Source organism: Myotis nattereri, assembly GCF_964212035.1.
Source record: "Myotis nattereri genome assembly, chromosome: 16".
In the NCBI taxonomy this organism is placed as follows: Eukaryota; Metazoa; Chordata; class Mammalia; order Chiroptera; family Vespertilionidae; genus Myotis; species Myotis nattereri.
The window spans coordinates 25453262-25479863 of record NC_138091.1 but is presented as its reverse complement, the minus strand read 5'-3'; the positions used below and the strand labels follow the sequence as shown (position 1 = coordinate 25479863).

Below are 26602 nucleotides of genomic sequence, written 5' to 3'. Positions count from 1 at the left end.
AGTATCTGGGTCACCTAGGAATGGGCCGTGGGAAAGCCAGCCTCCTTGGGAATGTGAGACGTGTGCTGTCCTGCACGGCGGAGCGGGGCCTGAGGTGTGGGCTGCCGGCGCCTCTGCTCCCTGGGCCACAGGGCGCCCTGGCCCGCAGAGCTCGCTGCTTGCCCTGAGGTCTCTCTGTGAGCGAAACTGGGTCTTATGCAAGAGCCTGTGTGTATCTCTACCTGGAGCTGTTTCATCAGAAATACTCAGAGCGCATGCGATCAGGGAGCCAGCAGTAGGCCCTGCTCTGGTTCTTTCTGCGGACAGGTAGGATGGAGTAGGATGTGGCTGGCGGGGCCCCTGGGCAGGGGAGCACTGTGCTGAGGAAGGAGGCTGAGGCCGGTGGATTCTCTCTGGGCTTCCTCTGGTCCCCCTCGCCTTCTGGCAGGTGTCAGAGCCTCACTTGGGTTTGTGCGCTGTGTCAGCCATGTGTTCATCTGCACAGTGGGAAGGGTCCTTGTCTGAATGGTGGGTTTGGGGTGAGGTGCCAACTCTAAGGCCAAGTTCAGTGTCTCCAGTTGGGAGGTGCAGCATGGGTCAGACCCTCCTGGGTTGAAGTTGGCTCTGGCAGGTACCAGCCGGATAACCTTGGGTCCTCCTTTGTAAATAAGGATCCCCATACCAAGATGCCCAGCACTGGCCTGGCTCACAGTGGGTGTCCCAACCACCCCAGTCACACAGGAGGTAATAGAGCCTGTGGTTAGGGCATGAATTCAGCAGTTAAACCTCCTGGATTCAAATCCTCATCCTGCCACTGATTAGCTGTGTGACTTGGAACTGCTCCTTGTCCTCAGTGTACCCCTCTGTAAAATGGGAGTAGTGTTGGGGCCTCTTTCACAGATTTGTTACGAGGATTAAGGTGATTTAATTGAAGGTATGTAAAGCACGTAAAGCAGTGCCTTGTCACTGTTAGCTGTTACCTAATTTCTTCAGTAAGTTGTGGCGAGTTGATTTCTTGGGAGGTTGGCAACCCACCTGTTCTGTTTATTTTGAAATGGAGCCCCTCTCTGCTGAGTGAGAACTTATCCAGGGTGGCAGATGTGTGCGCATTGTTGCATGTTTGTGTAAGAGTGTGTGTGTGTGTGTGTGTGTGTTTCTTTGAGCTGTGTCACTCCTGCCCAGGCCTGGAGAACAGCTCCTGTTACAGCCCATGTGCCAGGCCCGAGCCCGACCCTCCCAGGCTCTCCTCGGCTTGCTTCCTCAGGTTGCGTGCATCTTAATAGCTGTCTTGTTTGCCTGGCTCTTCTCCTCAGTCCACTGGCAGGGTTCCTGTTGCACAGTCTGGCTTGTGTGTTGACCTGCTCTTGACCCCCCGGGGATAAAGCGAGGTTTAAGGAGGCCATCCTCTGAGGTGAGTGTGTTCTAGCCTTGCCTGACCTCTTGCCCCTTTTCAAGGAACTCATGAGAGCAGCATGGGACTTGCTACTTATTCATGCCCTCATTCAGGAGGAATCCTAAAGCCGTACACACGTCAGAGTTTAACTGCTTTCAAAGATGACAAGATCCTGGAATTTTCATGATAAAGACGGCTAATGATGTGTGTTGACAATCTAGTGCTAAGCACTTGACATCTCCTTCTCATGAAGGTAGTACTAGTCTTCCCCTCACTCCCATTTTACAGGCAAGGAAACTGAGGCATGTGAAGGATAACTTAATCCAAGTTAAGGCAACTGGACAGCACCCAGGAATTTGAATCCAGGTCTGTTGGACTCTATGCCTGAGCACCTGACCATCCCACTCAGTACCGCTCCTGGCTGGCATTCCTGGAATAGCTTATCAGTGACATTCTGTTACCTGAGCCCTCTCTCACTCTATAATTATAGCCTTGGTGATATGAGCCCAGTACAGCTGTGTAAACTGAGGTGCCCCTGGGCGCAGGGGGAGAAATTCCGTAGTCTTTTGGTCTCTGTGTTAGAGAATGTGGTCCTGCTCCTCTTCTTTCCCAGAGCTGACATCTCCTCAACCTCACCGCAGTTTCATTGCCAAACCCCGTATTTCCTTACCTTCCTCTGCCCAGCTTAAATGGTCCCTTTAAAAGAGAGGTTTGAAGATTACACAGTGAAGGTCATGGGTAATCGACTGGCCTTCACAGATCCCTTATGTAAAGAGGCGTGGATGTCCTTGCCAAGCTGTCCTCCGCCCCCAGGAGGCTCTCTTCCCCAAGAGGCATCTGAGGGCCCTGGCGGGGCGTGACCCCGCTGGCACTCAGTGCTTCAGGAATGCTGGGTTTTAACCTAGTAACTTAAAGTCATGCTGTCCACTCCTGGGGCTGGGGTTGGAGGAGGGTAGCCCTTGCTCAGAGCTGCTTATTTCTATAAATGGGTGGTTCTGTTCCACGGGGAGCCTGCAGACGAGTCAACAGATCGATGGCCGGCACCTGCATTCGGACACTCTCCCTGTCAGCTGTCAAAGCCCTGGCCTTTCCCACGATTGAGGCCACAGAGAAGGGCGATGGCTGCGAAGAGTTGCTGGGCGCCTCGCACGCCAGCTGCTGGACGACATGCATTATGTCCTTCCGTGGTCACAGTGGTCTTTTGAGTCTGGTCTTTCCCCCTCATTTACAACAGAGGAAGTACAGGCTCAGGGACATTCTGTCCATTACCCACAGTTCCTTAGCTGGTAGGAGGTCAGGGTGAGATTCAAACTTGGATCTTTCTGACTCTAAGTCCCATGATCTTTCTGATTAAGATAGGAAGATTCTCTCTCTCTCTCTCTCTCTCTCTCTCACACACACACACACACACACACACACTCTACCTTGGGCAGGCCACTCTCCTTTTATGAAGTAACATGTTTCCTGTACATAGGAGCTAGAGAGGGCTGGACAGAACCAGCAGCCGCTGGCTGGAGAAGGCTCCTCTTGGGTCTGGCCACTCTGGCAAATGCTGCCTTTCTTCAGCCCCACCTCTGGGGGCTGCCAGGAAGAGTTGGAGATTGAACTGTGTTCAGAGCAGTGGTTTCTGCTCTTGGCAGGTGCAGGGTTCCCCTCTGCCTGGGGAGGGGAAGGGGCAGAGCTCAGGTGTGGGGCGACACCCTGGGCTGGGGGCTGAGGTGCCTTTGCCAAGTTGGACCTTCAGCCAAGGGCTTCTGACAGATAGCAGACCCTCTCTGCCACGAAGTGCCGGGTCTTAGTGAATAAGACAAACAGTGTCTGCCCTGTTTGTTGGCTCATTTGCTGGAGAAAGTCAGCTCTCCAGCTTCCTGCATTCCAGGGTGCTAGAATGCCAGAAATTCCCTGGACCGGCAAGCGGGGAAGTCTTGTCTTTACTGTAAAAATGCTAATAAAACATCTCTAGAATCTGCTCCTTCCTTTCCACCCACGCTGCCACCAACTAAATTACCTTTTGTTCTCGTCATTTGCTGAATTGCGGTGGCTTCTTAATTGATTTCCCTGTCCCTGGATTCTCCACACCCACTTCAGTCTGTCCTCCACATGGTTTCCAGAACGACAATTGTTCAGAAATGCAGATCTGGTCATGTGTCTTCCTTTGCTTCCCTCCCCACTCCTGCAAGATTGAGTGCAGATGCCTTCGTGCGGCCGTCCAGAACATTCCAGGACCTGCAAGAGCTGGCCCAGCCCCCAGACTGACTGGTCTCCGTATCTTCCCTTTATCCTCTAGTTTCCAGCTACTGCTGTACCCTTAAAAAAGGTTCTTTTGTGACTGATCTTAACGCATGCTGTGCCCCCCACCTGGAACCCCTTACCCCATGCCTCACCCCAGCCCACCGAACTCATTTTAGGGATTACCTCTTACCTCTTCTTTGATGTCTTCCTAGGGTCTTGGCCACCACACTCCACAGTTAGACCTGGTTTCCTTGGGATCTCACAGCGAGTATTCAAGCCTCTGTGAGGCACGGGGGTGGCATGCTCCATGTGGTGTCAGCTCTCCTGGTCTGGAGGCCCCGGGAGGCCTCACTTACACACCCCACACCTTGCTGGGACGACTGGGCGGCTGGCTCAGCTGGCCTGCTCTCCTCTCCATGGACGCTCACGGTCTCTCCTCATGGCCTGTCCGTCAGAGTAGTCAGGGCTCCCTAAGGATCCTCACCGTCCTGTTGGTCAGAGCAGCCACAGTCCAGCCAGATTCACAGGCAGAGGAAGTAGACCTTAGGTTGGAGGGGTGTGAGACTCGGTGGCCCTCCTTAAGCGCTGTGGCCCACATGTGTAGCATTGCCTCAGGTGACCCTGTGACTGTCACAGAGGGGAGAGCACTCTCACCGCCCACTGCCAAGAGCAGGGGCCCTTCTCCCCATTCCGTTTCTCTAGAAATGCAAGTGCTGCACATCCTGCTTCACCTCCCCGCCCCGCTGCGTGCACACCTGGACACGGGGGACATCTTGAGTCTTCCTAGGAGTAGGGCACAGCGGGGGGGTTGCATCCCGAGCACTCAGTAGTCACTGCACCAGGCGGGTTGTTAGAACAACAAGGACCCGCTTCTCTCCACCTCCCTCGTCAGGTTCAGCGTCCAGTGGTACTTTAGGTCCCGTGCAATGGATGTGAAGGCGCTACCAGGTGTTACACATGCATTAGAGGACGCCAGGTTCCTTTTTCAGGTGTATGCATCTCTCTAAGCCTCAGTTTCCTCATTTGTAAGATGAGAGAATAATATTACCTATGGGAGCATTCCTTCCATGAGGCAGTACACACAAAATGCAGTGCCTGGCACATAAGAATATCCAATTAAAAAACAAAGATGGTCCATAGTTGGGGTAAAAAAACAGCCTTGGAATACAAAAATTACTTCAAAGTGGGTCATAGACCTAAACAAAAAGATAAAACTGTAGAACGTCTAGAGCATAGGAGGACGTCTTAGTGAGTGGGGGCTTGGCAAAGATTTCTTAGATAGGAAAGAAAAGGCACAGGCCAAAAAAGAAAAAAATTGGTAAATTGGACTTCATAAAAATGTAGCTGCCCTAGTTGGGTTGCTCAGTGGTTAGATCATTGGCCCATGGACTGAAGGGTTGCGGATTCAATTCCTGTCAAGAGCACGTACCTCAGTTGAAGGCTCGATCCTTGGCATCCAGTCGGGGTGCATGTGGAAGGCAACCAATTGATGTGTCTCTCTCACCTTGATGTTTCTCTCTGTCTCTCCCCCTCCCTTCTACTCTCTTTAATAATCAATGAGAAAATATCCTTGCCTGGCTGGTGTGGCTCAGTGGTTGAGCATCAACCTATGAACCAGGAGGTCACAGTTCAATTCCTGGTCAGGGCACATGCCTGGGTTGCGGGCTCAATCCCCGGTAGGGAGCGTGCAAGAGGCAGCCGATCAACGACTCTCTCATCATTGATGTTTCTATCTCTCCCTCTCCATTCCTCTCTGAAATCAATAAAAATATATATTAAAAAAAATATATATATATATATTCTTGGGTAAAGATTGACAGAACAAACAAACAAAAACATAGCTGCTCTTGGCAATTTGGAAGGACTTTTAGAGGATTGCTTTTGGATGCCACGTGGTCCCAAAAAGAGCCTTTTTCTCTCTTCAGAGGTTCTTTGGAGACCAATAGGCAGCCCTAGCCTTAGAAGGTTTAGAAAGTTTGAAATGATGTGGGCTTAGTAAATGTTAGCAGAAAGGCCTGCTATCAGTTGCAGGTAACAGAAACAGTGATTTCAACAACTAGGCCGTTATGTTTCTCCTACGGTGAGGAGTTTGGAGCAAAGTGACTCATGTTGGTTCAGCGGCTGAACAGTGCTGGCGTCTCTGTGGTTCTCTCTGGACAGCTCTTGGCAATGCTGATCTCCGATGCAGGAGGGGGGCTGTGGGCAGCGGGCTTCCCGGAGGCTGTCCCACTTGTGAGGAAAGCAAGCACTTTCCCAGCAGTTCCAGAGGACACATCCTTGTGTCTCATTGACCAGAGCTGTCACCCATAGTTAGCTTCAAGGGATGCTGGGAGTGGGGCCTGCACATTGCAGTAGCCATGCTGGACCCCATCCCAGGATTGAGAGCCACTGACTCAGACCAGTTCATTACCGGCCACAGTGGTGCCCCAAACAGAATCAGTGCAAGGGAGAAAGAGGTCAGGAACAGATATCGGGTCGATAATGACAGCGCCTAACCCCCCACCCAACGTTCCAGGGGAGTTTGCCATCGCATTAATGGACTCCTGGTATCCAAGGTGCTTTCCAAACCCTTGCCCCTTGCTCCTCGCTCCCTGCACTGCCCTTTTTTCTTTTCTGTGATTGGCCGAGTTGCTAGGCAAACAGTCGTGTTCCTGGAAAGGAACGCCTGTCTCCCCAGCGTTGACATGATCTCCTGTTCATAGCAGGTGCTTTCCAATCAGAGCCTGAACGCCTCACCTTCCCTGCCCCTCCTTCTAGTGGCTTTCAGGAGGCCGGGTCTTACAACCGGTCAGGGAGGGGGTCCCTCGGCAGGAGTCCGCCTTTGCCGTTAGGTGTGTCTCTGCCTTTTCCCCCCTAGTTCTCCACTTACCCAGGAATTCTCTGGCATTACTGCTTGTAATTGTGGGGTTTGAGGGCTAAGCTGTGCTCCGTGGGCCTGGAGAACTTAAGACGGGCACGTGGAGTAAGGGTTTGAACTGGGACCAAGGCTCTGTCAGATGGAGGACCTGATTTGGGGGTGACACCACACATGTGGCTCCTGACACCTGCCCTTCCCTCAGCCTCCCAGCAGGAGCACTGAGCACTGGGGCTGTCAGCGAGGCTCAATGGGTGGCCGTCCCTGCTCCCCTTCTTTGCCTCCCATAGTCCTCTGGTCAGGTCTGTCTGTGGGCACATCTATCACCCCCACTTGTGTGAGTTCCTCAAGCTTATGCACCGGGTTGCTTGTGACCACGCTGCTGTGCCTCCCACGGTGCCCGGCAGCGGGAAGAAGTTTACTGATCACTTGTTGACTAAATGCATAATGGATGGAGGTTCTCCTTCCTGTCCCTCGTACAGTCATCCCAGACCCAGGGCAGATAGGGGTGAGCCGCGTCTCGCTTCCTCATGACGTAGCGCACTCTGTTCCCACTGCCCCAAGGACTGCTGGCTCTGAAAACGTCTCCTGGGGTCTCGGGGGCTTACGGATGGAACTGCGAGGCAAGAAGCAGAACTGCAAGGGCAGCCCTGAGCCCCGTCATTCACTGACTCTCCAAGGAGCACGTCTACTCCGCTCAGCCTTGGCTCTCAACGGGAAGCTGTCTTGAGGATATTTCAGTCAAGGAAATGCCTTCCTCTCGAAACCTTTCCTGTTCGGTCTCATGACCTCAGAGGAGCCCGAGATGGGATACAGGTGTCGCTGAGAAAAGTTGGGACCTTGGCTGTGCACCCTGGCCCGGCTCAGGCTCCATCTGTCCCAGAAACTTCGTACGTGCTTCTGAGCCACGCCAGCCCCCTTGCCCTGCCCTCTCGTACTTAGTGTCGGAGCAGTGAGAACGGGCGGTGGTAACCGATGAGGGTGCTGATTGCACGGAGGATGTTAACTCACGCCGCAGGGCTGCTGGGCAAGGTCTCCCGCAACCATGGCTGTGCTGGCCCCGGTGGGTACTCACACCCATCAGCCAGGCCTAAGACTGATCCAGTTTCGTCTCCAGCTGGGTCTGAGCCTCCCATCTGCAGCCCGGTGTCAGGCTCGGAGTCCGCAGCCTCCGTGGAGCCGGGGACGGGCGGGAAGCCGGGCTCCCAGCTGTGGCCCTCTCACCCCAGCCTCCTGGGGCACGGCTCCACTCGTGGTCCAGGGCAGACTTGTTTGTTTGTGTTTGGTTTCCCGACTCCGGCTTTGACGTCAGGGCAGGGTTGCTGATGGAGGCTTGGCGGGGAGATCGCCTCTGCACAAATGCACATGTCTGGCAGCTTCCCCAGCAAAGCCCGGGTGCCGGACGGAGACAGGCGGGCGAAGGATGGTTGGTTGCGAAAGGCCTGGCTGGGGATTGAGGCCACTTTCTCCTCTCTTTGCCCCACTTTCCCTGGTGCTCTTACTTGCTCTGCCCCTTTTCCTCAAACGGCAGCCCTGCTTGGTACCCTCCAGGTTCCTGCAGGCCTTGGCAGTGCTGGGGCGGAGGGGTAGGCTTGGTTCCTGCCTGTGTGTGGCACTGTGAGCTGCATCACGACCTCCAGAGGCCGCCTTGCCTTCTCAGAAATCATTGTGCAATACATTGGCCATGGCAGCCAGACCAGCCTGCTTAGCTGCCCGGGCTCACGGGGAGTTCCCTGAAGCATTCTCCAGCTTTGCGGAGAAGGGAGGAGAAGTGAGCGGACCAGCCCCGAGGCCTGAGCAGGGCCAGTGGTGCTGGGGAAGGTGCCGCCGCTTTGGGGACATTGAGGAAGGCTGGAGTAAGTCATGAGAGCTCTGGCGACTTTCTAAGTTTGGGATGGGGTAGACAGGGACCTGGCACCAGCAAAGACTGCTGTGGAGTGTGCGCTAAGAGTTCAGTGCTGCCCACCTGGGGAGGGGGAGTCAGGGTCCCATAGGTGTTGGTGACCTGGAGGCTGGCGGAGGACTGAGTAACCGAGGGGGAGGGGATGGGAGTGAGAGTGGCCGTCTAGGTGCCTCACCTCATCCTGCACACATGCTGGGATCTCCTTGGGAGTGGCAGCCCTGGGTACCAGGCAGGATGGGGGCTAGTTTCAATGAATTTAGAGCTGGTTTGGAGCCAGGGATCGGGTGTAGTCCAGAGGGTAGGTTATTGCAGCCAGGACCAGCGGCAGTGGCACACTGTGTGACTGGACATGTTCAGAGAGTGTGTGGGGGCAGCCTGCAGCCTTTCTTCAGAGGACTCACTGCCTGGCACAGTCTAGGCCAGTGATGGCGAACCTTTTGAGCTCGGCGTGCCAGCATTTTGAAAAACCCTAACTTAACTCTGGTGCCGTGTCACATAGAGAAATTTTTTGATATTTGCAACCATAGTAAAAAAAAGATTTATATTTTTGATATTTATTTTATATATTTATGTGCAATTTAACAAAGAAAAATCAACCAAAAAAATGAGTTCGCCATCACTGGTCTAGGCATTGCTGCATTTGCATGTCAGGCCACAAGAGAGGTAAATCCTGCCCCCTGCCATCCTGCTTGTGCCGGTCAGGGCAGCTTAGAGGAGCTTAGGGGTCAATAGCAGGAGTCGTTCTGGGAGAAGGTATGGTACAAAGAACAGAGCACTGAGTCCCGAATCCCTTCATGATTCGATAAACTTACAAAGCTCTTGGTGCCTCGGTTTTCTCACTTGTAAGATGAGATGATAAAATACACCTGGAAGTCTCAAGGGTTCAGCCCATGTGGTTTGCCTATTTGCGAGTGACCCCGAGTGACGAGCCACACTTGTCACTGTGCTGAGGCTGGACTCAGAATCACGTATTACTGTTTGCGGGGTGGGTGCGTGTCTCTCAGCCAGTGAGTGAGCCAAGCAGGCTGCCCAGCCAGCACTCACATCTCGCCATAGCTCTGCTTTCCTCCTCTTGATGTTGAGTGCACGGTCCTTCGCATCAAGAGTGTAGAAGGATCTGTGATGCTTTCAGGAATAGGTAACGGTGTTTTGTGGGAAGAATGACACACTCAGTGACATTGCCAGCTTTGGGGTTGCCTGAAGCGGGAGGGGGACGTCATTCTTGGGCTGTCAGGGATCTACTACAATTTCTACCTCCCGAAGTTTCATTGAGAATCCGAGGAAAGAGGCGATGAGGTGCTGCGTAAGTGGAGGAGATCATCAGTACCGGCGGGTTGACCGTGGAGTATGGACATAGAGTTCCGTGACTGAGAGAGCCTGCCGCTGTACACGAGAATCCGGGGTCCACCTCTGCCTGTACCGGGGGTTCATCTGTCCCTCTTTACTTCACGTCTGTCACATCTGCCCCAGAGACTAACCCGCCTGCCTGCCTGAGACCTAAAGACCCGGGATACGGAGAAGAGTAACGATCTGCTCAGGGTCCGGCAGCAGCCCACATCCGAGTCAGGGTTAAGGTGACACACGTCATGGCATCTGGCCACTGCCATCGCCTGGATCGTGGGTGTGGGGGTCACCCACAGGAAGGACCTCCTTATCCCGGGCACTGAAGTTTTAGGGTGCAGCGGACTTGGCTTACAGTCAGTTGTTCAGAAAGACGTGCTTTCTGCAAAGGTGCAGAAGCCTGGGTAAGACATAGTTCAAAGAGCCCTGGCTGCAAGGCTCTCCTCTCCTTCTCAGCAAGGCCGTGCTGGCGGGCTGAGCCGGACCAATTCAGTGAGCGCCTCCTGTGTTCTGGACATGGCATACGTGAATCCCGCAGTGAATTTTCTTTTCTTCCCTTTATAGATGCGTAAGCTAAGCCACAGTAAACTGGTCACTGCCACACAGCTGGTAAGTGATAGCACCGGGGGTGGGACGTAGGCCTGCCTGGCTGCCACGCCCGTGTTTCCCACTGGGGGTGGTGGAACAGTTAACTCACGGTAGGCCTGGCCCCCGACCAGTCAGAACAGGTGCTGCTGGTAAACAGGAGGCGCGGGCACACCTGTGCACCAGGTGGAATGTTTGTCTGGTTATTACCGTTGCACCGCCTGGCCAGTCCGGCACAATGGCTGGCCCCTGTCCAGCCGCCTGGGAAGCCTGCGAGAGGTTTCTGCCTGCGAGAGGTTTCTGCCAAGACGACCATCCCAGCCAGCGTTTTGGGGGCAGGGCAGTAACCATGGCACACACTGGCCGTCTCCGAGGGACTTCTGTTCCGTGGCTGCAGCGGAGCCCTGTGTCCCTGATCAGCCTGGCTCATGGGTCCCTACGACAGCCGTGATGCGCTCTGAAGGGTGAAGCTGGGGTCTACGGGTGCCAGCTACAGGGAGGTGGGTGTAGGCCCCAAGTACAGGAAGAATAACGAGGCAAAAGTCTCCCCAGAAGAGGCCACGGTCCCTGCACTTGGCAGCTTTGAGCAGAGCAGACGTGTGAGGCCTCTCGTGTTTCTGCGTTCCTTGCAGTTGTGGGAGCTGCTTCCTGTTCCTGCGGAAGTTTCTTTCCTGCAGCATGTGCTTCGGGAAATCTGACAGGTGTCTGCTCTTCAGGGTGTCCGACAGGCCTCACCCCACGGAGGGGATGCTCATGGCAGCCTGCCTTTGGGAGGCCTGCTTGGGAGTCACGCTGGAGTAGCTGGAGGTGGCAGATTGCACTTGAGGTTGATCAGGTGCCAGATGAGGGCGCAGGTGCTCGTCTGGGCGGGTGGCCTTCCTGGCGTCCATGCAGCTCCACTCCGGCCATGGCCTCTGGTGCTGATGTGGAGGTGTGAGCACTTTGAGGCGAAGGAGGTCTCGGGTTCCCTGGAGTCAACTGGTGAGCTGGGCCGTGGCCCTCATGCCTTTAGAATAAGCGTGCCTGACCTGTGAGTTCTACCAGCATTGTCCCGAAGGCCAACCCAGCCTCCGGGGTCTTCTTCAGCTCTATCTCTAAAATGGGTGTGATCCCACCCACATCTTCCCTATTGCCCAGGGAGGTTATAAGAGAACCTGAAGACTTAGCTCGGTGAGGATGCCACCCACTGCAGCTACCACTGAAGGGGGGAACATCTTACACCCATATTATCTTCTATAAATCTTCACAACAGCCCTTTGAAACAGATCAACCCTATTTTACAGGTGGGGAAACTGAGGCCGAGGTTAATGTCCTGCTGGGGAGTGTGGTGGTGAGGGGCTTTGAGGCCAGGTTTGTCTGTCTCGAGAGCTGATTTTTCACAGATCTCTGCTTTCTCTTGGACTTGTTGGCATAACCATTAGTAACGTGGTAGGAGCTGAACGTACTTTTTTCTTGTTCCAAGCACTTTTATGTTAGTTACTTTGGCCCCAACTTCCATAACATGATACCCTTTTTATAGGTGGTGAGATTGAAGCTGAGCTAAGAGGGATTTCCCCCAGGATCCTTGATCTAAATGTCAGAGCTGGGACCAGAGGCTAGGTCATTGAGCCTAGGACAATTAGTGAGCGCCTGCTGTGTACCGTGTATAGGTTATACCCCCCACTTGTTTGTGGGCTGACTTGGTGCCCCTCTGCTCTTTCTATAAACCAGGCTGAGTGTCAGGGCAGGGGTGGGGTGAGACTTCAGTTCTAGCCCAGGCTCCTCCCCTTGGGCCAGAGTGCTAATGACTCTCTCCCTCCTGCTGCGGGTTCCATCGCTGAAACCCCAGGTGCTTTTCTGTTTCGGAAACTTTATATCTGGCGGTTTTGTGGTTAAGAGAAAATGACTCTACTCATGAAAGGTCCCCTTGCGGGCCCCTGGGCTGGGCTGGCAGGCTCCACCGTAGTTTCTCTGGGAAAGTAGCCCCTGGGTGCTTCTGTGACTGTGACCAACTTTCCCAAAAGCGAGAGCAGCCTTATTTTGCTCAGATGTGAGCTGCTGCGCCCCCAGCACCCCCACCCGTTGTGAATGAGAACAGCTTTGCTCCTTCAGTAGAACCCAGGTCTGCAGGTGTCATTTCTTCCCTATGAGCTCTGGGACGTGGCAGCCAACAGGACACCAGGCCTGCTGGCCACGGGTCACCAGACTGTGCCTGCCCAGCTTATGGGTTGCTCACTGGGTGCAGTGAATTCTGCACAGTCCCACCCACCGGCCTGCAGGGATCGCTCACGGCCTCTCAACTAAGCAACTGCTCACTCCTCTTCTGGGGAACTTGCCCTGGTGTTTGAGACTCTCAGGCCCCTCAGTCCTCACTTGCCCCATTAGCATTTGTTTTCCATTGTCATTTTGGCAAATGTTCATGTGCCTGCCGGGACTACAAAAATGTATTCTGTGTGCATTTATTTATTCGACAAAGGTTTTTACAAAAGCCAACCCTGTGCCAGGTGCCGTGCTGGTTTCTGGGGATCCGGTGCTGAGCAAGAACACAGACCAGGCACCTGGCCTCATGGAGTTTCCAGTCGGAAGAAAGAAGCAGACAAGGAAAATGCAATTTGTGTTCTGATGGAGGCGCAGGCAGGGGGCTAAAGAGCAGGGCTGGAAGGCTTGGGGAAGGCTGCCTGGAGGAATGGGTATCTAAGCTGAGCTGAGAGAACCTTTTTGGCAGAGGGCCTGGTGGCTGAACAGGGCTGGACATGCCGGAGGGGGCTGAATGAGAGAGAGCCCCAAACGCTGACTCACTGCTGAGGCTAGATTGTCTGATCTTGACGTTGACCTGTGATGGCCAAAGTCTTGTGCAGAATGGATGTTATTAATCAGCTCCCAGGGTTATGGCCCTGGAAACTCTCGTGCCAGTGGCGATGGCCTTCGCTGCTGCTGCGGCTCGCGCCAGCAGCCCGACCTCTTGGGTTAATGTGGAAAAGAATCTGATTTATTTGATTTATTGCCCTGTCTGTAGTCAGCTCTTTGAAGCTGCGGTTTGAGAGCAGTTTGGAGTGGAGGGAAGGCCTGGCTGTGAAAAACATTTTCACGGGTTCCCTTGGTTCCTCCTTCCTTGTGATGTTTGAGCACATGTTGTGTGTCACACACAGGAATAGGCATGTGGGGACAGTCACAAGGAGGTAGGCATCGTCCCTGCCCTGATGTATAATGATAGGGTGACTAACCTAGTCACTGGGGGGTTCCCAATGGACCACGAATGAGCTGGATATTATCATTCCTGTTGTACAGGCGAGAGAAGCAAGCTCAGAAACATGAATGAGGTCACACAACTGGTAAATGGCAGAACCTAGATTGGAACTCGGATTCTGTTAAACTCCAAAGCCGGTTCTATGTCCACTGCCCTGGGAGCTCATGTCTGTTCAGAAGCTCCGTTCTGAGCCCGGCTGTGATAGGAGCTGCCATAGAGACGCAGACAGCCCACTCAGAAGGGGAGACAGGAACTCTGATCAGGCCCGGGGAAGCCTTGCCCAGGCCAAGGACACTGTGGCTGGAGGAGGGAGGGACTTCTGGCCAGAGCACACAGCTTGAGCCGAGGCCCAGAGGGTAGGAAAGTATAGGAAATAACATTTTCTAGGTGAGTGTGCGCGTGGAGGGCTGGGTGGGCCAGGGATGGAGTGAGGTGAGCCTAGAAAAGAAAGTTGGGGCCTCTGGTTACACTGGAGGAGGGATGGACCAGAGTGGGGTGAGTCTGGGTACCCTTACAGGAGTGCTCTTTAGGGTGCAAGAGGCATTTGTGTCTTCACACTTCTGAGCTCCATGCTCTGAAGAAGTTCCAGGGGCTTAGGGCCCATAATAAGACAGCAAATACACTTCTTGTGTGGCAGCCTGGGAGTTGCCAGCCTCGGCGGAGAATGTTTGATTAGTAATGTCTGCTCTGGGTACGCGAGGGGCCCGGAGTGCAGGCACGGAGAGCAGCCGTGGGTTTGCCTCTGTCTAGGTTTCACTCAACATAGAAACTGTGCAACTGAGTGGAATTATTTTTGTTCCGACTTGGTGTTCCCTCTCTATCAAGTATCCTCACTTGCCACTGAGCCCTCTGACGGTAGCAGGACTTAGCAGAGGTCAGGGCCATGTGAGCGGGCCAGTGCCCCCGAGTCTAGCAGGTGGTGAGCTTGGGACCAAACAGGTTTCTAGGGGAGATTTCAGAAAGGCTGCTGCAGAAGCAATGGTTTTGCTGTCAAGATGGGTCTCTTTTTACGCCTCGCCTCCCTCCAGCCACACGGGTTCTTTCCCTGGAGTCTGTGGAGAGAATTCTGGGGGCTCATGAATTTGGAGTGGGAGGTTATTACTTTATTGTCATTAACCGTACCTGAAATTCAGGGTGTCGTTCCATTTGGATGGAGGCAACGAGGCACAGTGGTCTTAGCCAATCCGTGTGACTCGGTCACCAGTAGAAATCACAGCTGTTTCCATATCACGTTCCAGTTGTGGAGCCGCCTGGAACAGCACAACTTCAGAGTTACGATAACCGCGAGACCCACCGCTTTAATAAGGAAGCTTCTAGTACCCGATCACTACCTTAAGGAATGTTTTGATACATGTCTTTACATGTAATCGATTTCCTTTATTATCCTAAGTGTTTTGTTTTACGCACCTAAAAGCATTATTCTTAGAGACACGGAGCTCCCCACACTGCCAAAGGGGTCCCTCGTGCGAAAATGGGCAAGAACTCCTCTTTGGAAATCGGGAGCCTTCCTAGATATTTGACATTTAAATGATAACGATCATTAATCACTTGTTTGTATTGGGACTGTGCTGTTTAGAGAAACCCACTGAGATATGTACAGATGGAGGGTAAAGGAGGAGCATGAACAATACAACCCTCTGAGGGGTGGGAGGCTGGGAAGTGGCCCCCAGGCAGGGCTTCTGGACAAGACTTTGAAGGTGGTGCTTGCCTTCTGGGGAAGCTGAAGGTCACCAGCATGAGGCCGGTAGAGTCTGGTCAACATCTCGGCGGTTCTCATGGGTCCAGAGGTCACTTGATCTCAGCCACGTCGGGACACTGTGCGTTCATTTCCATCTACTGGAGCCCATCCCCCCTTCTTTGTAATTGGCCCTGGGCTGGGTCTTGCCCCTTCTGCATTCCTCAGTGCACTGCGGGCCACCCAGAGGGCGCCCAGTATTTGTCAATGGGAACGTCAGGTTGACCGTACTTAAGCGTTTTATATTTGAAGTTTCAAGCGTACCTTTCAGGGTGTGGGTTCTGCAAGCCTATTGTGGGACGAGAGTCATGGACCCTTACGAACGCTGCCGTCGCCCGGGGGCATGGCCAGCACACGCGGGCCTGGCACACACGGAGGGTTTTATCTGTTCTGTTGGGGAGGTTCTATTACTATCCCTGTTTTCTGGAGGAGGAAACAGGCCTTTCTGAGGGTGGGGTGTTAAGTAAGTTGTGTAAGGTCACAGGGCGGGGGTGTGCCTGAGCCCCCAGATCCTGGCGCAGGCCGTCTGATTTTAGGCTGGACGCATCCTAAGTGAGAGGTTACTCATGATCCTCAAACCCCCACATCTTCCATATCATCACACCATCAATTACTAACCGCCTCCCCCCGCCCCACCTGACCTCCCTCACTCAGGCAGGAAGTCCTCCTTATGTTTTAACCCCAGTCTCTGTTCAGACCAGTCTTGCCCATTCCTCTCTGAGGATCATGTCCCGAGCCTGAGGCAGTGTCAGCCACCCTTGGGTCGGGTAGAGGGTTACGGGTGGTTTTCCCGGTTTTCTGCTGGCTCTCCCAGACCCTACTCCTGTCTTCCCTCCCCCCTTTTCTGTTTCAGCAAAAGGGAATCCAGCAGGCTTCTGTTTGCCAGAGCTCCCCTACAGCATGCGTGCTCGGGGCGGCCATGAGTCTGTGACCTGAATGAACCACCTTTTCTTTTCTGGGCTCCCCGCAGGCCAAGCTGGTCCGGTATATTTGCAAGCAACGGCAGTGCAAGCTGAGCGTGGCTCCTGGTGAGAGGACCTCCGAGCTCAACAGCTACCCTCGCTTCAGTGACTGGCTGTACACCTTCAATGTGAGGCCAGAGGTGGTGCAGGTACGCGGGCCACGGGCACTTGGGGCAGGGGCTGGGGAATGGGGTGAGTCAAGCAAAGGGACCACATGCAAACCCAAGGACTGAGGGGCATTGCTATCCACTCTTAGGAGGGACCTGGGGTCAGTGTGGCTCTAGCCTGTGTCCTGGGTGCCACTGCTGTATAAGTCAGACAGCCTGGCCACACCGGTCATTCATTGGTTCACCATGAGGACAGCAGCCAATCTTTCTGGAAACATTGGCCGCGCGACAGACACTGTGTGTTCAAACGCTTTGTAGAGATAAACTCACTTAGTTCTCACGAACCCTGTGAAAGATCGACTGTCACCATGGCCACTTCATACCTGGAGAAATTCAAGCACAGAATGGTTCAATGACTTGTTTAACACCATGCAGCTCGTAAGTGTTAGTTTTGGGCTTTGGAAACAACGGTCTGCGTTGAATTTTCTCCTGTAACTGCTATAATGTACTGTTCCCTCACTTTGTTCCCTCTTCCCATCCATCCAACCAACCTACCCTCCGCCAACTAACCAACTAGCATTCAGGGAGAGCGAACCCTCTGCAAGGCGTCGGGTACAGGACAGCTCTCGTGGGCATAAATAAATCAATGCTTGGCAGGTGCAGTGCACCCATTCAGGTCTTAAAGCCCTTCCTTCTAAAAGTAAAGATTGACGCTTGCTATTGTGCTAAAGTAACACGAATTCATTGTATGCAGACACTTTAAAAAAAAACAGGAAGAGGAAGGAAAAATCACATTCATATATCCACCGCTCAGAGAAAGTCTGTGATCATTAAGATTTTGACATTTCTTTCTAGTCTTTTTTTCAATTTTATTACTTAAGTCCTTTCACTTAAGTCATTTTCTAATGGGTTAGACCTGTGCAATCTGGTGAGGTAGTCACTAGCCAGGGTAGCTGTTATTGCTTGGCACCTAGCAAGTCCACACTGAGATGTGCTATAATTTCAAAGGTATGAATTCCCAGATGTGCTGAGCTGAGTTGCATTCTGGGGACTTTGTGTACACACAAAACAGAAAGTAAACTACTTAATAACTCTTTATATTTAGTACATGTTGATGACACTATTTTGAATGTATTAAGTTAAAGAAAATCTTATTAAAATTAACTTTTACTTTTTTTAAAGCATTTTCATTTTTAAAAATATATATTTTATTGATTTTTTTACAGCGAGGAAGGGAGAGGGATAGAGAGTTAGAACATCGATGAGAGAGAAGCATCGATCAGCTGCCTCCTGCACACCCCCCACTGGGAACATGCCTGCAACCAAGGCACATGCCCTTGACCGGAATCGAACCTGGGACCCCTCAGTCCGCAGGCCGACGCTCTATCCACTGAGCCAAACTGGTTAGGGCAACTTTTACTTTTTAAAATGTTTCTACTCAAAAATGAAAATTTAAGGATGTGGCTTGCATTATATTTCTATTGGGCAGCACTGGTTTAAACCATCCTGAATAAGCATTTTTAGATTTTTGCTCTTACCATTTGATATGCTAATCAAGTTTTCCCCATATTCTCATACTTATCAGTAAGCCTCCCTTTCTTTAAGTGGCTGCATAATGTTCGATCGAACATATGTGATGTAGTTTACAGACAGAGGTTAATTCCAGTCGTTGGTTATTATCTATAACACAGTGGTTAATATTACTTATGAAGCTATTTGTATATTTAGGCATTTTCTCTAGGAGAGATTCCTGGACAGGAAGTGACATCAGCATAAAAGGTTCCTGTCACTGACGGGAGAGGGGCGTTAATGAGGGGTCCACAGGGAGCTCTCAGCACCTTACAGCTCCTGGCCTGGCCCCAGCGGCCCTTATATTTGTGCTATATGCCAGCCTTTAAGAAGTTGGCAGGCAGGAGGTGGCCAGTGTGAAGGTTGAGGGAAACGGCTCTGTGAGATGGAGTTCCCGGGGGCATTGTTAAGTATGCACAGTGAGCTACATCGCTCATCCATCTCCTCGCCCACTGACCTCCTGACAGTTTCCTGCCATACAGGAAGGAGCCCCGAACCTGTACTGGTTCATCCATGATGACAGGTGTAAAGCCATGGACTTGGAGACTGTGGAGAATTGAATGGTCCCTTTAGCCCCCAGCCCAGCCTCAGCATTCACCCGTCCCCTCCTCACATCTCAGGGATGGAAAGCAGTTCTCACAACTCACAGTGGAGGACACCAGGGCCCACAAGGGCAGTGACTTGCCCAGCATCTCATCAGCACCCTCCCTGCTTGACAGACGAGGACCACTGGGTTCGGAGCGGTCACGGGCTCTTCAAGGGTCCAGAGCTCCTAGCAGGGACAGTTCAGACCCAGGCCTGCTGGACTCCAACCTGTGCCTTCTCACTTCCCTTCTTGGGCCTCAGGAAGACATCTTTGGCAGGTGACTGAGCTCCTTGAAGGGGTTCCCTTGGATCTCCAGAGACTCAGGTGTGCCCAGGGCAGAAGCCAGCACCAGGGAGACCAGCTGCAGGGGCTGTCTGGCCCCCAGAGAGCCCTGTGGTGGCAGCCGGGACAGGGGTCCTCCAGTCAGTGCCAGAGGCATAGCAGATACTGAGTCAGGTGATGTTTGAATCACCAGGTCATGAGTGATGCGTCAGAGCTGGGTGGTAAGCGAGGGGCGAGCTCCTTTGTATGCAGGGGCCAGGCAGGCAGGAGAGCTCCAAAGCCGCATGTGGTTTGGGAGCCAGCATGTTCCCCAGCGTGAAGGACTGGGGCAGGGTCTGCGCAGAGAGCTCTGAGGGTTGGGGGGGTTAGGGTGAGACAGCAGGATCATCCCCAGCTTCCCAATGACCTCTCCAGTGACTTGGAGATCATGAGGCGGCTCTGAAACGAACATGTTTCAAGCAGAGCTCTTGTTTTATCCCTTTCCTCCCTTCCATACGTAGAGGCACATTGACCGGGGCTGGGCTAAGTGCCTGCCTCCACCCCCTGTGTGTTCCAAAGGCCACACGAGGGCATCCTCACCAGTGAGAGGGTGTGGGGAGCTGGAGGAGGGTGGGCCCGGACGCCTGGGGTCAGCCAGCAGCTTCTGCCTGGGCTTTAGGAACCACAAGAGTCATTGTCTGGGTGTCACACCATCTTCCCCAAACAGTCTCTCCAGACCCTTTTTTAGAGGTTGCTCTGCATCTTCCCCTCAAATCTCACATGGGTCTTGGGCCCTGGGCCAGACTATTCTCAAGGATGGGAGAGGGCTGTTTCCTTTAGTCATCCCAGCCCCTGCTAGCAGGGAGGGGCAGGGTTCTGCTCCATGCACGTGTTTCTCCTTGCACCTGTCTAGGGGCACAGCATTGGGGCCCCGGGTTAGAGGGCTCCCCAGGCACAGGCCTCAAGGCCGGCCCCAGGGTGTGGTTCTATTTTTTTAACGCAGACAGTGGACTCTGACTGACACCCACCCCACCCCACCCACCCACCCACCCTGTGTGCTGATGGATCCTGTGTGCTGTCTGTAAAAATTGATTCCACCCGCCAAATATATGTGCAGATTTCAGAAACCAAAGTTCCAAACAGCATGAAAACCCAGGCCTTTCCAAAGCTGACTCAGAGATAGAATCCTTGGACTTCTGAGCAGAAGTCTAAACCATTGTTTATTTTCTTAAATAACCATTTTGTTTTGGGAAAGTTCTAGGTTTATGGGAAGGCTGCAGAGAGAGTACAGTTCCCACATAAACCCTTCACCCACTTTCCCGTCATCAACATCATCCACTACCACTGTATACTTGTCAAATCTAAGGAATCAACATTGATACATTACTGTTTACTAAACTCTAAAATCTATTTGGATTTCACCAGCTTTTCCAATCTAGGGAACCACATGGTTTCTATTTATATATAAATAGGTATGTAAATATTTGTTTCCCTTTTTTGTTAGAGTTGCTAAAATGGGATCACAGAATATATATCCTTGTGCAGGTTTTAGTCTTACTGTCATCTCTCTGTTAGTCTATGCAAATCCATCTCATTCTTCACAGTAGACTAGTAAGAGAGATTTCTCCAAGCTATCTCAGGGATGACTGTGTTTGAGGAGTGCCCACCTGTGCACACAGAGGTACACATAGACGGCTCTGGCCTGTGCCCAGGAGAGGCTGTGTGCCCAGCGGCACAGCCCTTGGCCGTTGGGGAGCCCTTGGCAAGTATTTGCTGGGGAAGGAGTGACTGAAAGTTGCCATGGATTGGAGGTTAGAGATGTCAGACTTTAAAACTGGGCGTGGCTCAGTGGTTGAGTGTCGACCTATGAACCAGGAGGTCACGGTTCCATTCCCAGTCAGGGCACATGCCCGGGTTGCAGGCTCAGTCCCCAGTGTGGGGCGTGCAGGGGGCAGCTGATCAGTGATTCTCTCTCATCATTGATGTTTCTATCTCATTCTCTCTCCCCCTCTCCCTTCCTCTCTGAAATCAATACAAATATATTTATTTTTTTAAAGAAACCAAAACAGGGTCTCTTGTCTCTCTGTCCTTTTTTTGTTTGTTTGTTTGTTTGTTTGTTTTTGGGCGGGGGGGGGGGAGGTATCCAAATCCATGAAGTCTGACAGTTTTCTTTTGCCGAGTTCTTGGTGCTGAAGCGCCTCAGAACTGGTGTGGTCAGTACTCAGTGATTTACCCCCGGGGTTGCTCCCCAGGGCCTCTGGGGATGGTCTTCGTGTGTTGGGATTTGCCCCCTCGACCTCTTTGATGAGTTCTCTGCGAACTTGACCCCCTGTGGCTTCCTGACTGGGGCCCTGATTTCTCTCTGGCAAATATACACATCATACATGTGTGTAGCCAGATGTGTGTGTATCATCTCCTTCTTCCTTCTCAACATCGCCCTCCTGGGGTCCATTTCTCTGGGGTTATCTAAATATTATTTCAGCTTTTGGCTTTAGATTGTGGTCATTGGTTTGTGGTCACAGAGTTTCCAGGAAATAATGCCTTTCTGCTGGATGAAGAGAGGGGACGGACGTGGAAGTGGCCGTGAGGCCCTGGTTGTTTCCCGGTTTCTGGTTGGATGCAGGGGCTCTGTCTACACTCTTGATCCCTCACCCCCCACCCTCCCACCCCCCGCAGTCATATCTCAGCCCTCTGCAGCTCCAACGCTGGCTGCAGTGCCTTTGACACGCGTGGCCTTTGATTCCTGCTTCATTCCCTCTTCCGGGATGCTGGAGACAGATAGATGACTTGGGAGGCGCCTTTATGTGTTGACCCAGCTATCAGACCTTGGGCTAGTGACACTGTCCAATAGAACTTTCTGTGATGACAGAAACGTCCCATACTGTTCTGTCCAACATGGGAGCCACCGGCCACATGTGGCCATGGAGCACTTGAAATTTACATAGTGTGACTGAGAAACCGACATTTAAGTTTTATCCTAACAAATGTTAATTTATTTTTTATTTATTTATTTTTAAAAAAATATATTTTATTGATTTTTCACAGAGAGGAAGGGAGAGGAATAGAGAGTTAGAAACATTGATGAGAGAGAAACATTGATCAGCTGCCTCCTGCACACTCCCCACTGGGGATGTGCCTGCAACCCAGGTACATGCCCTTGACCGGAATCGAACCTGGGACACTTGAGTCCGCAGGCCTATGCTCTATCCACTGAGCCAAACCGGTTAAGGCAGGAATGTTAATTTATTTTTATTTTTATTTTTTATTTTTTTTTTACGAATGTTCATTTAAATTGCCGTATGGCTGTTGCTGTCGTGGGCCGTGCCGGTCTGAAGCCTGCCCTGGTGGGGCCCTGTGCAAGTGAGACGCTCTCCCTGGTCCCAGGAGCTCACAGGCTGGGGTGAAACATACTTGGAGCTGGCACCGCCTGCCCTGACCGACGCTGGCCTGGGGTCTGTGGGATGTGGCGGCGAACTCAGCCTGGGAAGGTCAGAGAGGGACCAGGAGCTAGCCAGGCCAGAGGGGAAGAGCACGCCAGACGGAGGGAACAGTACCTGCAAAGACCCCGCGGTCTGAGAGCTGGTGCCGACCTCACGGGAAGGGTTTGAACCGGCCTGGTCTGCGAGGAGGCTGGTGAGGTCACAGGTGGGTTCGTGGAAAGTGCAGGGGTTGGGGTTTTATCTGGGCCATCACTGAAGTGTGTGCGTGTGAGAGAGACAGAACGGTAGGGTTGTTTTAAGGAAAATCAAACTCCCAGGAGGGAGAAGGCGGGACTCGCCGTGGGGGTGGGTGCGGGGATGAGGATCGCCGGCATGGACGGGTGGAGGCCGGGCTCCTCCCTCCCTCGACATCCAATCACACATGGACTGTGTCCTCCACCACCACCCCCTTCCACAGGTTAAAAACTCAAATTCGCAGCTTCGTGTTCTGGCTGCAGCTGGGGAAATGATTTCAGAGCCCGCTGGCACCGGGCCATGTGTTTCTTTAGCAATTTCCCCGCTGGAAGTTGTTAAAGGAAGTGGCAGGCGCTGGCTGGGATCAGTTCTGGCAGGCGGAGGTGGGAGGTGGGTGCTGCCTCGGTGGGAGTCCGGCCAGAGCCCGGCTGCGGGCCCTGAGTCAGCTCGCACTGGCGGTGTTTTCTAGAACAGAAGATGGAAGTGGGTCCGGTAAGGATTTTTGTTGTGGCCCTGACTGGGCAGTTTTCTCTTTCTCCTTTTTCCTATCCTTAATTCCCATGCTTAAATCAGGCTTCTCTTGGGGATGGGGAAGAGTTCTTCCCGACCTCTGCTACAGTCTTGGTTTCCCATTGTCTGGGAGGGGTCATCGCTCTGGCCCCCCTCCCCCCAAATGCAGGCGGTAAGAAGCAGGAGGCTGTGTAAGATTAAACTAGAAAAATGAACTGGGATTTGGCTCCTAGGTGCAGCTTTAGTCACCATGAACCCTGCTGCCTCGCTCCTAGCCTCTCCTCCCCACCCTCTTCCTCTCGTCCCACCCTCTCCCTTTGGGAGCCAGAGGCCGAACTTGTGTCAGCCTTGCTCTTTGGCAGCTGGGAGCCTTCTCAGAATGTGGCACGCACCCCGGGGGTCTGCGCTTGGGGGCTAACTTGGTACCAGCCCAATGGGCATGGGCCACAGAGCTCTCTCCACCTAGGAAGGGGGGAGGAGGCCTGGGCAGGGGACTGGCATGCTGGTGTACCCCAGCCAGCCAGGAGAAGAGCTGAGGCTGGGGTATGGAAGGAAGGGGGCAAACTGCAAGGTGGTGTATACCATCCTGTTTAATCCTTATACCTGGGGTGGGGGTGGGAAGATACTGTGATCCCCATTTTATGGCTAAGCAAACGGATGGGCAGAGATGAGGAGTGACCTGTTGGTGTCACACAGCTAGCTGATAGCTGGGGTGGGGTTCAAACTCACATCCTTGTGACTCCAAAGCCAGGCTTATCTTCCTACGTGATTTTGTCATCTGGCATCTTACCCAGAATAGCTCAGCCTGGGGCTACCGTGTACAGTTGTATAATTGAACTGAGCTCTCTCTCAATCTCCCCTTCCCCTCCTCATTCTCCCTTCCTAACCGCCCCCCCAATTCCTTCTTTCTCTCTCTCTTCCTCCCTCTGTCCTTTGTTTCCTCACTCCTCTATTTCCTTCAAATCTATTTATTCCATACTCACTGATAACTTGTCTTATACCCCGACTCATTATCACAGGGGATTAATTATGAGCAAATTACAGTCTGCCCTGGGGAGCTTACAGAGCAGTGGGGCACACACATCTGCAGACACCCACAATGCGAAGCGGACTGACCTGCCCGGAGGGAGGAAAGGATGAGATGCGGCGAGGTACAGAGCCCAGGGCCTATCCTGTTCCTCCCTCCTGGTCCGGTCATGCACTCCCTCAGTAAGTGTATTTACCGCCCGTTGTGTGCCAGGTACTATTCTAGGCATTGCACCTGAGTTCCCGTCCCTACGGAACTTGCATACGTCACTCTTTCCAATGAATGAAGTGATGTCATTTTCTGATCCTGAGCCAAAGTGTCTGTTTTAAGTGTTGAGAGTAGGGGTGCCCCTGGTGTCTAGAAATCTGAAAAATCATGAGCGTAGCTCTGCACAGGCTGGCACTTACAGAGTAGGTGTTCTTGTTGAATGGCTGCGTTCATCCAGAGTTTGGCGTCTAGGGCCGAGGTGGTCCCAGGAGCTCTCATCTGGGCTTACAGAGGCTGAACTAAAGGGCCTCTTGGGGAGGTCTTTGGCTGCTGATGACCTGCTGAGGCCTAGGGTTCCAGAGCTGCCTCTGGCTTCTGTTGGTGATGGGATGGGTTGGACTGAGCAAGACTGTGCGCTGTAGCCCTGCTGTGAGGTGGCGTTGGCTTGGTGTGCACCTGAACCTCCTCTGGGACCACCCAGCTCCTGGGCTGTCAGCTCGTGTCTGTGCCTCCTCCTCCAGGGAATGCCTGCCTCAAAGGCGAGATTGCTCTAGAACAGCTAGATATTGGGAAGTATGTGTCAGCACCACACTGTTTTAATTATTATAAAGCGAAAGTCTCTTTTCTCATTACCCTTCTTTTTAAAAAAAAAAAAAAATCAGCATATAAATTTCACTGGTCCTTGCTTCCAGCTGTGTACCTTTGGGCAGACCGTGAGATTGGAAAACAAGCCATCTTAAGAGCTTGAACCCTGGAATTAGCCCAGAACCTGGTGTTGGGAGGCAGACAAAATCTCGCCTTTGCCACTTGCCAGTGATGTGATGGTGGACAAGTCCCTTGCCTCTCTGACTGAGCCTGTTGACTCATCTGTCAGTTGCTCTAGCGAGAAACTGAGGAGTCATTTCTGAATCCTTCCGTTTCCTCAACCTCCACATTCAATTGACTGGCAAATCCCATGAGCTCTATTTCCAAATATATATCCCAAGTCTGTGCCTCTTTTTTTTACCACTGCCACCCCCCTAAACCTAGCTACTGCATGGACTATGCAATAGCACCTACATCACTCTGTGTATCGACTTTTGCCCTCCCCTTTATTCATTTTTCATCATCTCGTTTTCTGAGTACAGCCCTTCATTGGTTCTTGTTGCACTCGGCATAAAATTCCACACACACACCCTGATTACCTTCAAAGCCCTGACATATTTGGCATCTGCCTCCTTCCATGTCGTCTCCTACCCTCCTCTCTCTTCCCCAGAAACAATGTAAAATTGTTTCCTGTCATAACCCAGGGCTTTTGTATGTTCTTTCCCCTCTGCCTGGAAATTACTATACCCCCACACTTGGCACCTCTACCTCTGACAGGAACCCATTTCCTGAGCGCAGTTGGCCCTCTACTGTGCTCCAAAGGTTGGGCCAACTGGAGTTCTCCATCTTCCTAGCCCTAGGATTGGCTCTGATATGAGCTCATGACCAAAGCAAAGCCAATCAGAGCCTTCCCTGTTATTTTTCAGCTACAGTTCTAGGGAAAAAGCTCTCCATAACCCTGGCCCTGCTGATAGACGAAGCATGCACAAATAGCCGCTCTCTCTGATAGCAATAACAGTTGCCAGTGCAGCACCCACCTCCACCCTCCCCACGGCTCTCCATGGGGATGGGTCTCCTGGCTCTTTCCTGGGGGGTTCAAGGGTGACATTGTGCCCCATTTCCCGAGGGGAAGTCCCTCAGGCTGCTATAACAAAAATACCACAGACTAGATGGCTTATAAACAGCAGAAATGTATTTCTCACTGTTCTGAAGGCTGAGAAGTTCAGGATCAAGGTGCCAGCAGATTTGGCATCTGATGACGATCTACTTCCTGGTTCAGAGACGGCCATCTTCCTGCTGTGTTTTCACGTGGTGGAAGGGGCCAGGCAGCTCTCGAGTCTTTTCCCCAGAGCACTCATCCCATTCACTGGGGCCGCACCCTCATGACCTCGCCACCTCCCCAGGCCCGTCTTCAGATACCATCACATTGGGATTAGGTTTCAGCATGTGAATTTGGGAGACACACAAACGTTTCGTCCATAGCAGGGGGCAATGCTTTTATCCCCCGTACAAAAGAGATAGAAAGTAAGTGACCCGAGGTCCTCTAGACGGTAAGTGGTAGAGCCAGGATTCCTATCCAGGAAGTCTGGCTACAAAGTTGGGGTCATGAACACACACACACACACATACACACACACACACACACACACACACACTTTAAGTTCTCATAGATAGGACCATGTTGCACATTCCTTCTGTGGTGCCTGAGCATCTTTCCTTTTTTTTAAATTTTATTTTCAGGTGACATTTTGTAAATCTAATGACAAATGTTCATTGTAGGAGAATTTGAAAATATAGAAAAGTTAAAAATCCCCCCACAGCCCCTCTGGCCACTGTTAGCTCCTGAACCTCGTACGTTGCTTTTTC

The 26602-nt window shown here is 52.4% G+C and overlaps 1 protein-coding gene across 3 annotated transcripts in view; it reads left to right on the top strand.

The window, feature by feature from the left end:
• Positions 1–26602, top strand: part of KSR1 (kinase suppressor of ras 1) — a gene marked incomplete at its 5' end in the record, with an annotated part of 140722 nt that overhangs the window by 66813 nt on the left and 47307 nt on the right. For all 3 annotated transcript variants that reach the window (XM_081109593.1, XM_081109592.1, XM_081109591.1), the window contains one exon: positions 16219–16359. In XM_081109593.1, the coding sequence (XP_080965719.1) occupies positions 16219–16359 (141 nt within the window). The remainder of the gene's footprint in view (positions 1–16218; positions 16360–26602) is intronic.